The sequence below is a fragment of the Chanodichthys erythropterus genome, chromosome 20 (genome assembly GCF_024489055.1).
Source record: "Chanodichthys erythropterus isolate Z2021 chromosome 20, ASM2448905v1, whole genome shotgun sequence".
Lineage (NCBI taxonomy): Eukaryota > Metazoa > Chordata > Actinopteri > Cypriniformes > Xenocyprididae > Chanodichthys > Chanodichthys erythropterus.
This window is the reverse complement of record NC_090240.1, coordinates 36262163-36276479: the sequence shown is the minus strand read 5'-3', so window position 1 is coordinate 36276479 and position 14317 is coordinate 36262163. Positions and strand designations below refer to the sequence as shown.

Here is a 14317-nt window from a genome sequence, read left to right as displayed (position 1 = left end):
CAAATTTAATAAATTCAGCTATTTTTGTCTCTTGTGGATTATATATAAACATCTTTTATGTAAAATATCTTACTCAGGACAATACTAACAAAAAATAACATGCATTTTGTATGATCTCTCTTATTTTGTTAAAATTATTCATCTTCACAGATTCTGCAAGTGGTTCACAAACTTTTCCTTGCAACTGTATTTGCATTTTGCTGCATTAAGAGTTTAATGTACAAAGTTTTCTGTTTTAATTTCTCATCACATAATAATGACAGCTATAGATTGTTAAATAGATGCAAAATACAAAACCAAACACATTATGCAAATATATGCATGAAAGAAGGCCAATCACGATTTGCAAACATTATAAATGTCACTGTCATTCTGACTTTTGAACAATGAACATTCTATTCAGTTGGAATTTAAGTATATAATATACACACACACTATATATATATATATATTATATTATATATTTTATATATATTAGGGCTGCAAGTTTTAGGGGGGAAACAGAACTTATTCTCCTGATAAAAATCATGATTTAAAAAAAAACAAAAAAAAAAAAAAAAAACTCCAAGTTTGCTGTGCTTGTTTGTAGTGATTATACATCAATATGACTAAAATATTAATAATATATTAAATAATTAATAAACAATATACAAAATATTACTATTGTAAAATTCGCTGTAAAATAAAAAGATAATAATAATACTAATAATAATATATATTATATAATAAATAATAATGTAAGTATTGTAATATCTACAGAATAATAAAAGTGCAATATTATAATACTAATGTTTAATATAGTACTACTAAATAAAAAAACAAAAAAAATAAATATTTCTATTGTAATATTCACTGTAAAATAAACAGATTTAATAATAATAATAATAATAAAATAACAAATAATAATGAAAAAAATATTACTATTTTAATATCTACTGAAAAAATAAAATATAAGTATTTAATGAGAACAATAACAGAAGTAATACTGTTTACTATAATAATAATAATAATAATAATACCAAATAAAAAAATATTAAACAAAACAAGAAATATTACTATTGTAATATTCACTGTAAAATAAAAAGAGTATTTAATAATAATAATAATAATAATAATAATAATAATAATAATAATATTCACTGTAAAATGAGTATTTAATTAAAATTAAAATATTGGTTTAATAACGGTATAATAATGGTTTGAGATGAATTAACGGCAGAAGTTTAACACTTCTTTAATTAAAAAAAAAAAAAAAAATATTGTTAGTACTTTAACAGTGTTTTGATCTGCCTGCACTGACACCACTGAGCTGTTTACTCCAGAGTTGCTGTACAGAGAAATTAACTAAAATAATAACTAATGATTTTGAATCAATTTTGAACTGACTTAAGCTGAACAATGACACATTTTCTTCTAGAGCTGCTGTACAGCCGAAATGAGGTTCCCTCCATCACTGTAAAGCTGCTTTGACACAATCTGCATTGTAAAAAGAGCTATAGAAATAAAGCTGACTTCAGAACAAACACAATCGTTAGATGAACGTTAGTCCAGCGCTGCCGCTCAAACACTGTCAGTATGAGTGATGCGTGACCTGAAACATGTTTGAACACAAACACTGACGGCTGACACACGGAAACACCAGCGGTCAGCGTCTCTCATGAATCGATGGAGGACATGTTCAACAGCCTGTCCCTGAATCTCAACAGCAGAGCAGAACCGACCAATAAAAGCAGCCGTGGAGGTCAGAGGTCACGCAGGTTAGTCAGTACGCTGCATTCCTCTGCAGTGCAAACACTGAATCAGATTAACATTTAAACTGAGTTCACACACACAACACTCTCAGAAAAACTGCTCGTACCTTTAAAAGGTGCCTTTTTTAGCCCTAAAAAGTGTATAACAGCGCCTTAGAGTACCAGTGTGAACCTTAAGATACTGCTATGAACCTTTTAGAGGTAGATAAAGTACAAAGAGTTGATCAAAACAGCATACGGGGTTGAAGATTGTGGCAAAAAGCTCTAATAATGGCCTTAACTGTCAGATTTTGTGGGTAGATTCATATTTTATACACAAATTGAGTCTCTGAGACACATTATCAAACCCCAACAAGATTGTTCAGAGTTTGACAGATCAACAGCAGTACGACACAAACATCTCAAACGTTCAGCAGGAATCCATTAAGCTTTTCATTCCTGTCAGAGAAAATCACAGTGGAATGAAAGACTGATGGTAAATTGTTCGAACTGTGATTTTGGGTTTCTCCCAGTATCTATCTCCGCTTTCAAAAATATACCTCAAACACCTGCTTGTGTGATGTGGTGGACTGGACGGCGTCCAAAGCCTCAGGTGAGATACACAAGTGAACAACAGCCTCAAAAAAACATTTCAAACCTGATCTTGTTTGCTCAGACTTGTAGGAGATTTTAAAAAACAGCTGTGTTCGAATTTAAAACCGTGAACATTACAGACGGCAAACCTTCCACATCCAGTGTGAAATTACAGATAATTAGTGGTTCAAGAGTGTGGCGGAACTTTCGGCATTTTGGGTTTTTTGAAAAACCTACTTTTGCGAACTAGTCCGAAGTTTTTGACCTGATCGGAACCAAACCAGTGCAGAAATGTTCTCTGGAGTCTGAATATCAATAATTATCAAAAAAAAAAAAAATTTGCAATTTTGATTTACAGTCGCTAAGGGGCGCCAAAACAAACGATGAGGGCGGAGCCACTTTTATTAAAATGGCTATAACTCAAGAACGAAATGAGATATTTGCACCAAACTTGGTACACATGTACGGGCTCAATCTTTGGTCACAATAAAATAAAAATTATGTCGATTGGACACAAGGTGGTGCTATAACTTGAAAAAAAAAACATGAAAACAGCTGTAACTATGCAACTGTTAGTCCGATTGAATTGAAGCACCTATTAGACAAGGTTAACGGAGGATGATTGGAACGAAACTCAGTGGACATGTTCAACTCATGGTCCTAGAGGAAGAAATCGGCCACTAGTTGGCGCTAACGAGTTTTATGCCTCTGTAATCACGTGGTGTTTCACAGATCCACACAATATGCATATCATTTGATAGATCTCCTCATTCGGAACAACTTTGCCTCAAGAACCAATGCTGTCAATCAAATCATTCATTAATTATTTGCAAATATGTGAAAAATCTACTTTTGCGAACTAGTCCTAGGGTTTTCAGCCGATCGGAACAAAACCAGTGCAGGACAATTCTATGGACTCTCTAGATCAATAATTATCAAAGCAAAGTTGAACTTTACCCTTTGGGTCACTATAACAGGGTCATTTAGAAAATGGGCGTGGCAAAATATACTCAAAAGCCTATAAATCCAAAACGAAAAGTCAGAACTTCACGAAATTAAGTGAGCAAAATGACTCTAAAGAAGCATACCAATTTTTATGGAGATCGGACAATAGGTGGTGCTATAACTGTTAAAAAGCTTTAAAAACCATATATTTTCAATGGTAAATTGCCTGATTTGGCTGAAAATGGTCTGTTTCTTCTATGATTTAAGTGGTTACATGCTTGCTAAATAAAACTTAAGGCTTTTAAGCACATATGCGTAAAAGGATGTTAATTACTTGAACCTCGATAAATGCTGCTTGCAGCTTTAATTAAAGTCTCAAGTTTTCTTCACAATATTCCTCATTTAAATAATTCATACGCAGAATAAAGGGGCGGGGCCTGATTGAGTTAGTTAGTAGTGTGTTGAAACTGGCGGTTATGGTAAGGGGCGGGACATTTTCCAAACACCAATCACAACACAATGCTCCAGCCGACCAATCAGAGCACATTGTGCTTTACAGAAGGAGGGGCTTCATAGAGACAGGAACTAAACAGAGTGTTACTGACAGACTGGGAAGAGAGGAGAATATGAGGAAAATAATCAACATTCAAGCAGGAAAACCTGTTCTAGTAGAGCACAAAAACAACATCAAGACTTTGAGAAAGAGCATAATGGGTCGTCTTTAAATGTGTGGTTGTCGACATGGCAGGTTAAGAATGCTCAATTAGTTTCATATAAATAATTTTTTTTATATTTTATGAGTGTTCAGGGCTGCGGTTTGCAGGATCTGACAGGAGACACTGGAGTCATAACGGCTGAGGGAATTAATTACGGCTCAAACGAGATGTTCAGGTTTGTTAAATCTATTCAGAAGCATGTCAAGACTTGATCAGAAGAAAAACAGGCCGAACTGTGATGGACAGAGAGTGACACACCCACCAGACAAACACACATTCATACAATGAGATCAAATCAAACAAACTGATGAGTGAATCGAGGCCTGAAAACACTGCAAAAAATGACTTTCTTCCTTATTTTTGTCCTGTTTTCCAGTACAAATGTCTAAACTTTCTTAAAGGGGTCATGACATATAACACTGACATATTAGAGGTCTTTGTACCAAGAAAACCTTGCAAGTTTCATAGCCTCCTCATTATAAACAAAACATGGTTACACTTTATTTTCAAATAAGTACTGAGTAACATTAATTAACTACATGTACTTACTACAGAGTTACGGTTAGGGTTGGTTTGGGGTTAGTTACTTGTAATTAAGCATTATTTACTGTTATTACATGTAGTAACATGCAACTACATCTTATAATAAAGTTTTAAGCAAAGCATTTATTTCATCGGGCTTCAAAAACAGCTTGTTTTGATATTGTGGGATCTGTGATTTCACATGGGCAAATATATTTGCATATGGCCGCCTCCAGAGCAAGACATCGACCAATAGTTATACATCAATGCATCACAGACTCCGCCCACTGGCACTCAGTCACTTAACGGCTGACATTGGGATCACGTCTGAGGATTATATGTTTGTTCGGAGCATTTGACAGCAGTGACTGTACTGGATCTGACAGCAGCTGCATCTCAAGCCGTTAGTAAATGATTTCATAACACTCTGTCTGTATATGACACTTTTATATAGATAATGTTTTCAAAACACTTACTCTTTACATGCAATAGCGAGAGGGCAGTGATACGGTTTCCTATGCAATGACGTTAGCCAATCATAACAGTGGCTGTTTACTGAAAAGTCTTAAAGGAGCCGCAGCTTAAAAATGGATAATTTCAAACAGAGGGGCAAAATGAAGGTAGAAAATTTTCATATACAGTATATTCGATTTTTTTATAAAAAAAAAAAAAAAAAAAAAAAAAAAACTCCCTTAACATTATAAGTAAACCCAAAGGAACATATTAAAATAAAATAATAATAAAAAAATCTATGTCATGACCCTTTTAATTAAGATTAATTTTCTTGAGAAGCAAGTACTTATGATGTCTGGTTTTCTGAAAAATTGATCAGAAGTGGACATAAAACAAGAAAACATATCTGCCAATTTTTGATACCTTGATACATTTTTCAGAAAAAAAAAAAACTTAATGTTATGTAATTTAGCTTATCCAATAAATGTTTATTTAAGAATATTTAGATATGTGCAAAGGAAAAACAGACAAAATACTAAGGAAGCAGACATTTTTGTTGTAAGTTGTAAATATAACAAAGATTACTAGTTTACAAGACAATACTATTTCACTTTTTCAGCTTCAAAATTTCACGTTTAATTCAAATGTGTTACTTGCCACTTCTTTGTAATTATTTGTGAAATTTGATAGCGAGTTGAGTGAAAACTGTATCTACATCAATATTTTTTCAGTGTTGTAGGCATGCCAAAATGTTTACTGCAAGAGGTAAAAAAAATATCTAAATGAACATGACAAATTACGTTTTGGACAGAAAAATCAGCAATTGTCAGTCTTTATATAGGAAGGTTGAAAAATAAAACATGCATTACCACAATATTCATGTTTTAAATCACAAAATCACTGCAAACATATATTGTTAGTGTCTGATATAAATGTAAAGACTTTTGTACTTTCTTTCTACAGCTGAACTAAATGAGTTCATCATGAGGGAAACGGATGAGCAGTTGAAGTGTGTGAGCAGACACAGTCTTCAGAGAATCAGAAGCAGAAAGCGTCTCTGTAGAACTAAGAATACATGCTGACCTCTTTTCTCACTGCGCCGCTCTGAGAGTTTTCTAAGAGGAGAGCACAGCTGCATTGTGGGAAATGAGGAACTGCTTTAAAGAAGCAAAGGCTGAACTTACTTCATGATCAGAGATAGAGCGATATATATCAACCACCAATAACTGAGCCAACCTGGCAGATTATCAAAAATCTCCAGAATATACCAGTTTTAGAGAATATTTTGTAGTGAATATTGTGTAAAATACACGGGACTGCAAGAGGGAGCGGAGGGCTCTGCTGAAAAATCATGCAAAATGTTAATAATTAAATGAATAAATTAAAAATAAATCAATATAAATTAAAATAAATAAATTAAAAATACTAGTGGATCTTTACGGAAGAGGATTAGGGCCAAGCAATAATAAAAAAATAAAACCATCTCAAGATTAAACTCGTTAAATTTTGAGAAAAAAGTCGTTAAATTACGAATTTGGTCTAATAATTTAACGACTTTTTTCTCGTAATTTAATGACTTTATTCTCATAATTTAATGACTTTATTCTCATAATTTAATGACTTTATTCTCATAATTTAATGACTTTATTCTCATAATTTAATGACTTTATTCTCATAATTTAATGACTTTATTCTCATTATTTTATCTCAACTTTTTTCTCAAAATTTAACGACTTTAATCTCGAGATGGTTTTATTTTTTTTATTATTGCTTGGCCCTAATCCTCTTCCGTAGATCTACTGAAAAGTTTAGAGAAAAAATAATGTAAAATGTAAATTAATTAATTAATTAATAAAAATAAACAAAAAAAATATAAATTAAAATAAATGTAAGTGATCAGCTAAAATCTTAGAGAAAATAGTGCAAAAATGTAAAAAAAAAATAAAATTAAAATAAATAATTTAAAATAAATAAATCTAAATTAAAATAAAGAAATTAGAAGTTACAAAGGGATCGGCTAAAAAGTTTAGAGAAAATACTGTAAAATATAAATAAATTCTAAATAAACTAAATAAAATAAATTAAAATTGAAAATAAAGTTATAAATTAAATAAAAATGTAAATTAACTAAAGAATCTTCTAAAAAAGTTAAGAGAAATTGTAAAATGTAAATAAATAAGGATTAAAATAACAAATTAATACATATAATAAATTATGATTATAATGTTTTTTTAAATGCTTTTAATAACAATATTTAATAAATTTATTTTAATAATAAATTTTATCATTTTATTCCAGTTTCCACACCTCGCAGGGCTCTTAATGCTGGCTTAACAGGAAATGTTTTAATACTTTGTTTTAATTTTTACAGCATTAAAAGATCTTTATTCATGATGATGATCATTTTGGGGGGTCATCTGCTGAAACATCAGAAACACAAACAGACCCAGACGAGATCGGCTCATGTTCATCCAGAGTCTGTCGATCAAACGGGCTGATCTCTGCTGACTCGACAGAACATCAGTCACCCTGACTACTGAACTACACTAACAACTCAAACCATTCAACCTGGAATGACATGAAAACACACTAAACAAAGTCAGCATGTTAATATGAGGCGTGAAGATCGACGAGCTCGAGCGATGATGAAGATGAAGGAGAACACAGACTCCAGACAGACCTGTCAATCAAATCTCAGTGCTGTAAACCTGCCGTCATCATCATCATCATCATCATCTCTGCAGACGGGCCTGTCAGCAGTTAACCACAGGACAATCTCTTCATGAAGAGTCTGAGTCATCATCAAAACAAGCCAGAACCTCCTGACGCTTCCCAGAATGCAACAGCGTGACTAAATGTTTCTGCAGGATTCATACTGAAGCTTCACATATTCATATACATGGAATACCTGAACCATCGAATGCAGATACAACAAAGCACGCTGCGCGCAAAACACCCACAATGCACTGCGCTTGACTTGATCCTCCATTTCCAGTGTGATGAATGAACCAGAAGATTGATTTTTTGACAAATGTCTTGATTGGACTGTCAAATGCAGAGATAATTTCACATAAAAAAGGTTTAAAAGAGCAAAATATATAATTGATTTAGATTCTGACTGGACAGCATTAAACATGCAACATGAAGATGTCATGTGACAACAAGAACATACTACAGCCTGATGAAATACAAACTCCATTTTGAGTGTCGCTGCATCCGGAAACCTACCAGATAAATTAATAAATAATTCCAATAAAAAAAGGACAAAAAAACAATTTAATTTGAATGAAATAAATTAAAAAATAAACATTTTATTAAAATAAAAGCGATTGAATAAGTCAAATTTGACTTAAAATATATAAATAAATTTGATTGAATAAAGAAAATTAAACAGTCTAATATGATTTAAATAAATAGATTTTTTTTATTTTAAATCAAATAATTTATTTATATATCTATTTTTTTAAATCATATTAGACTGTTTAATTTTCTTTATTTCAATCAAATTTATTATTCATGTATTTCAGTCAAAGTTGACTTATAAATAAATTATTTGATTTAAAATAAAAAATAAGTCAACTTTGACTGAAATGCATGAATAATAAATTTGATTTAATAAAGAAAATGATTAAAATTAGTCCAATTTGAAAGAAATTCATAAATAAATAATGCATTTGATTAAAATAAAAAAAAATGCTTAAGTCAAATTTTATTGACAAATATATAAATAAATTTGAATAATTAAAATAAAAGATTAAACTAAGTCCAATTTGACTTAGATAATAAATAAATTATTTAATTAATATTTTAAATCAAATAAGTAATGTTTGATTGAGAAATACATACATAAATAAATAAATAATGATTTGATTTAATGAAAATTATTAAAATAAGTCAAATTTAATTGAAATACATAAATAAATAATACATTTGATTAAAATAAAAAAAATATTAAACCAAGTTAAAGTTTTATTTTAATAAATAAAACAAATAATTCGATTTAAAAATAAAAAAATTGATTAAGTCAATGTATAAATAAATAATACATTTGATTAAAATAAAAAAATACATATTAAAATAAGTCAAATATGACTGAAATAAATTTGATTAAAATAAATAATGATTAAAATAAGACAAATTTGATTGAAATAAATACATTAAATTTGAACGTGAACTGTTTGTAATTAATGCACATGTAAAGAAATATGTGAATTGGTTTGCAACAATTAGGGTTATGATAAACAGAACTCAAACTGGATTCATTCCAATTGAGAAAATGAGTGAATGTGAACAAACCTCCTGTCAGTCAATCACACATTTCTCTGCACAGAAAAGCTGAAACGTGAGTGAAAAGCATGAAAGGAAGTGAGCGAAGATCGCTGCGCGCGGCTGTCCAACAGGAAAAGACGGCAGGTGAGAGCAGCAGATGGCGTGAACCGCGCGCATTCGGGTCAGAGAGAGAGAGACTGTGTCGTGTTAACAGATCGAGGCTGTGGACCATCTGTCTGACGGCCGCGGGGCTACGGACCAGCACTGCTCATGACCGGAGGAGATATTAATAGATAAACTCACATATGTCACGTCACGGACACTCTCTGTTAGCGCCGAACAGAAACTGTTACTAGCGGGACCGTTTTCACACCAGAGCACTGGATATAGAGACTACTGCAATACTGTAATGCAATAAAAAAAAGGTATCTGTTTTCTTCTGCTCACCAAAGCTGCATTTAATTGAGCAAACATACAGTAAAAATCATGAAATATTATTAAAATAGCCATTTTCTATGTGAATATATAGTAAAGTGTAATTTATTCCTGTGATCAAAGCTGAAATTTCAACATTGATGATAATCATAAATGTTTCTTGAGCAGTAAATCATCATATTAGTATGATTTCTGAAGGATCATGTGACACTGAAGACTGGAGTAATGATGCTGAAAATTCAGCTTTGATCACAGGAATAAATTACATTTTAACATATATTCACATAGAAAACAGCTGATTTACATTGGGAAAATATTTTACAATTTTTACAGTATTTTTGATCAAATAAATGCAGCCTTGGTGAGCAGAAGAGACTCTTTTTAAAAAAAACAAACAAAAAAAAAAATCTTAATTGACTGGTTGTGTACTGCATATTCAAAATGAATCAGTAGTATGGCCTTCTGAACACATTTTAAGGCAAACAGGCTGCAAATGAGCTGAAATCATTTGAACGGCTTGTGTGATTTGCAGTCTCTCCAGAGAGCAAGAGTGAGATCGTACCTTGTGTCTGCACTTCAGGACCACGCCGTAAGCTCCTGCGAGAGAAAGAGAGAGAAACAAACAGGTTTTACTCAAACTTTCACCCAGTTCCACCTGTCTTTGTAAACACGATTCTCGCAGCCGTGCCAAAACCTCCGTCCAAAAACTCTGAGCGTTTTGTGTCTGATGAATAAAGTGATTGAAGGGAGGAGGATGGAGAAAGACGAGGCATTGATTCACACACCTGACAAAGACAGAGAGACGTTAAGAGAACTGTAAGAACATCCCGTTTTCACTTAATACCTCTGGGACGCGAGCGAAACGAAGGGCCGAATCGCTGCCAACGCGTTCGCTCAATCAGCCGAATTCATTATAAATCTCATATGAGCGCGTTTAGCCCAAACAATACTCAAATTGGCACTCAGGTGATTGTTTTTTGAAGCGTCTGTGCGCCGTGTGTTCGCTCGGGTCTGGCTCTATCTGTGCCACAAATCTACAGTCCCGCAGGATCTGAGCTCATCCGAAGATCCCAGCCAACAGATCCGGCTGACATCCGAGAACAACCTCCAAAATCACGTTTACCACAGCCTGCTCAATGTGAAGAGCTACGAAAGCATCACATGGTGTACATCAGGGCGACTGGAAAATATCATAATCATGATAAGGTTAATATTGAGTTCATGATGGGGTGGGCAAAATATCCGTGGACACGATCAACCGGTATAGATTTTAGACTATCGTATCTTATCTCTGATGTTGTTCGCGTGTCGGTCAAAAATTCACAAATGTTTTATTTCAATGAAATGATTGTAGTATATTTTATTTCGATAATATTTTTTATTTAATATTTAGTATTTTTAGGTGATTTTATGGTACTATTTTATATTTATGCAGTAGTTTATAGTCCATTTATTCACTTTTTGAGCATAGACCTCAAAATTAAATGTCCAGAGGCCAGTTGCATAAACTTAGTCAATATATTAAGACTGTGTCTTAAGAATTAGTTTGACCAACTTGCAGTTAACCAGTCTACCTTTTTATGTAACAGACTTTAAAAAATTAGGACCAAAAAAATAGTGTCTTAACTTTTAAGTCTAGTCTAAGTGGTTAATGCAACCGGCCTCAGATTATTGTTGAAGTATAAAAAGTTTTAAAATGTGTACATGAAAAAAAGTTTTATATTTATTGTTATGAAAAGAAAAATGCACAGAAATACCATTTTCAATTTTTATATGAAATATCTATTTTCCAAAACACATTTTTACTCAAAAACTGTGAAATAAATTGAAACAAGTTGTGTTCCAAATTTGAGGTTGATATCTCAAAAAATGAGCTTTCAGTAAGATTTTGTTTCGCAGTACCAAACACTTCCACTAGATGAAATTCGTCTCACATTAATTCCAATGCGCTCATTTTTTGACAACAAGGAGCATAAGGACCATTTATGTGTGTTCACATATCAAGTGCCAAAACCTTTACCAAATTTCATACTATTCTGATGAAAAAAAAAATCTAAAAAGTACTTTTTTTTTGCTGAAAACGTGTACATTTGACCAATTTACTCATGGAGCCACATTAAGAGCTCTATATCTCTGGGATTGAACCATTGAGGGCCTTTAAAATGAAGATACCAAATGGAAAGTTTGTTAAGAACCAGAATCTAAAAGGATTTTAATGTATCTTTAACACTTTTTGAGTCGCAAGCATGCAAACTCGAGGCAAAAAACACAAAAAGTGCTTCTTACCATTTTTGAACTGTCACTGTTGGCATATAATGAGACAAAGATTGCTAAAGTCAGCAGATTTTACTAATAGATCCACCAATCTCTGTGTAAAAATAAAATAAAAGTCTAAAGTCATTTTAACACCCCTCTAATTTGGCTCCAAATCTCAGGTGAAGATTGTCATTTTGACGCCCTTTACAAAATAGAGGATTATTCAGTAAATATACATCATGATATAAATCATTATCGTGAAATAAAATGACTCGTATCGTGATATAAGATTTTGTTCATATCGCCCTCTCCTAGTTCACAATTATTTAAACACAATTACATGCTTACTCACTGAAACATCATACATTTATTTGTTAAAGATATTTTAAGCGTTATTGCATATTAGTCAATTGTAGTCAATTGTTTTATTTGTGATAACACAATAAATCTTGCCAAAATGTGCAGACATAATTTTTGCCCAAACTTAACATACGAACACATGCAAAAATAAGAGAAAACCAAAGAAAATAATAACTTATGATGTTGTAGTCAATGTATGCTTTTTCCTGTGCACTTTTTTTTTCATAATAACTGTAGTTTGCCTTTTTTTGACAAATAATTTTGTCAGATAAATACTTTAAACAAGTTTAATGTTTGTTTTTCCATTCATGTTTAAAATCTTTTAAAAATTCAAAATATTTTTCTCATATTTTGATAATTTCATCAAACTTGTAGGTTCATGCTATATATTTATATAATTAGAGAGAGAGAGAGAGAGAGAGAGAGAGAGAGAGAGAGAGAGAGAGAGAGAGAGAGAGAGAGAGAGAGAGAGAGAGAGAGAGAGAGAGAGAGAGAGATAGAGAGAGAGAGAGAGAGAGAGAGAGAGAGAGAGAGAGAGAGAGAGAGAGAGAGAGAGAGAGAGAGAGGATAAAACTGTATAAAACTCAAAGACGTAGCTTGATTTTTTTTTCCCCAAGAAAGATGATTCATATGATTAACGATGACGGAGCCACCGCTTCATATTCTGAGATAATAAGACGTTAAGATTTGATCACTTCACTGTCATGAATAATGAAAAGAGAAAGACGTTTACGGATCAGGATGATTTTTACTTCAGCGTCAAAGAAAAATCAGACATTAAAGCTCTTCAATTTCTCAATTAGACAGCAATGAGATCAAATGAGACTTCTGCTTAAGTATCCTGCGTTTCAGAGGTCTTTCATGAGAAAAAGACTCCAGTAATCTCATATGTATCTCAGTATTATTTATATTTGTAGAAACCACTTTTACTCAGAATTTGCAAGTAAATTTCACAAATAATAAAACAAACAGTTACACATCGAATTAAACTAAGTTTTGAAGTAGAAATACTGAAATACTATTTTCTTGTAAAATGTACTACAATAATCTTTGTTTTATTTGCAACTTCAAAAAATAATTTCATAATAGTGTTTATTAATATTTTACATTCGTTTTTATTTTTATATTTGCAGGCAACATTTTTAGTTTAAGCTTTAAACTCTAAACTTTAGGCCTAAAATGATTTTTAATAGTTTTAGTTAATCAGAACATTGGCGTCTCCTCTGGAGCTTCAGAAGAGATCTGAAACTGTGCTCAGATCTGCTCAGGATACCAATGTCTGCGAGTTTTTATTATGAACAAACATCAAATCATCATTTTATAGCTCTACACTCATGTCAGTTATTTTTATTTAGCAAGTTTCAGTCAATCAAACAGTTACTGTGAGAGAGCAACACGATCATCCTGTGCTATCATCTTAAACAGCGTGAAAGTTTGTTTCTCTGAGTCACGTTATTTATCCTCCACTCCACTTCACAAATGCGATGACATCAGTGCAGCACTGATCCAAAAGGAAGACGAACCAAAATAACAACACACACACACACCAGCGCTGTGAACGTCCTGCAGTGAAGCATATAATCGGCCTGCATCTCCTCAACTCAATGTGCAGCAAAGACGTGATGCTGGTAAACTACGCTGAAACAGCCACAGGCGTTTCCCCGCCCGTTCCTCAGCTTCAGCCAATCAGGATTACAGTCACACACACATCCACCAATCAGCTGAGGAGCATGTGACAAGGCAGTGAATCTCGATGATCAAGTGAAACAGGCTAATCTTCGAGACATATCTAGCTTAACCTGCTTTTTCCAGAGCTGGAATAGGAAAAACACAAACAAAAAAAAGAGAGAGAAGAAAACGAGGCCATACAGTAAAAGTGGAACTATGTGACCTGCTTTTACACGTGCAACAGTTTCCATCAGCATTTGTTTTTGATTTTTCCTGAATAAGGAGAACATCACGCATTACACACAAATCTCAGGATGTGTTGTTTTGGACCACTGTCAGTTTTACTAATATAGGATAAAGTTGAATTCA

The 14317-nt window shown here is 32.5% G+C and overlaps 1 protein-coding gene across 5 annotated transcripts in view; it reads right to left on the bottom strand.

Annotated features, from left to right (window-relative positions):
• Window positions 1-14317, bottom strand: part of LOC137008980 (cyclin-dependent kinase-like 5) — a 65830-nt gene that overhangs the window by 29787 nt on the left and 21726 nt on the right. For all 5 annotated transcript variants that reach the window (XR_010892836.1, XM_067370816.1, XM_067370815.1 and 2 more), the window contains exon 3: window positions 10227-10261. Coding sequence is in view for 4 of the 5 variants with exons in the window: in XM_067370816.1 (XP_067226917.1) it covers window positions 10227-10261 (35 nt within the window). In the remaining variant the exon portion in view is untranslated. The remainder of the gene's footprint in view (window positions 1-10226; window positions 10262-14317) is intronic.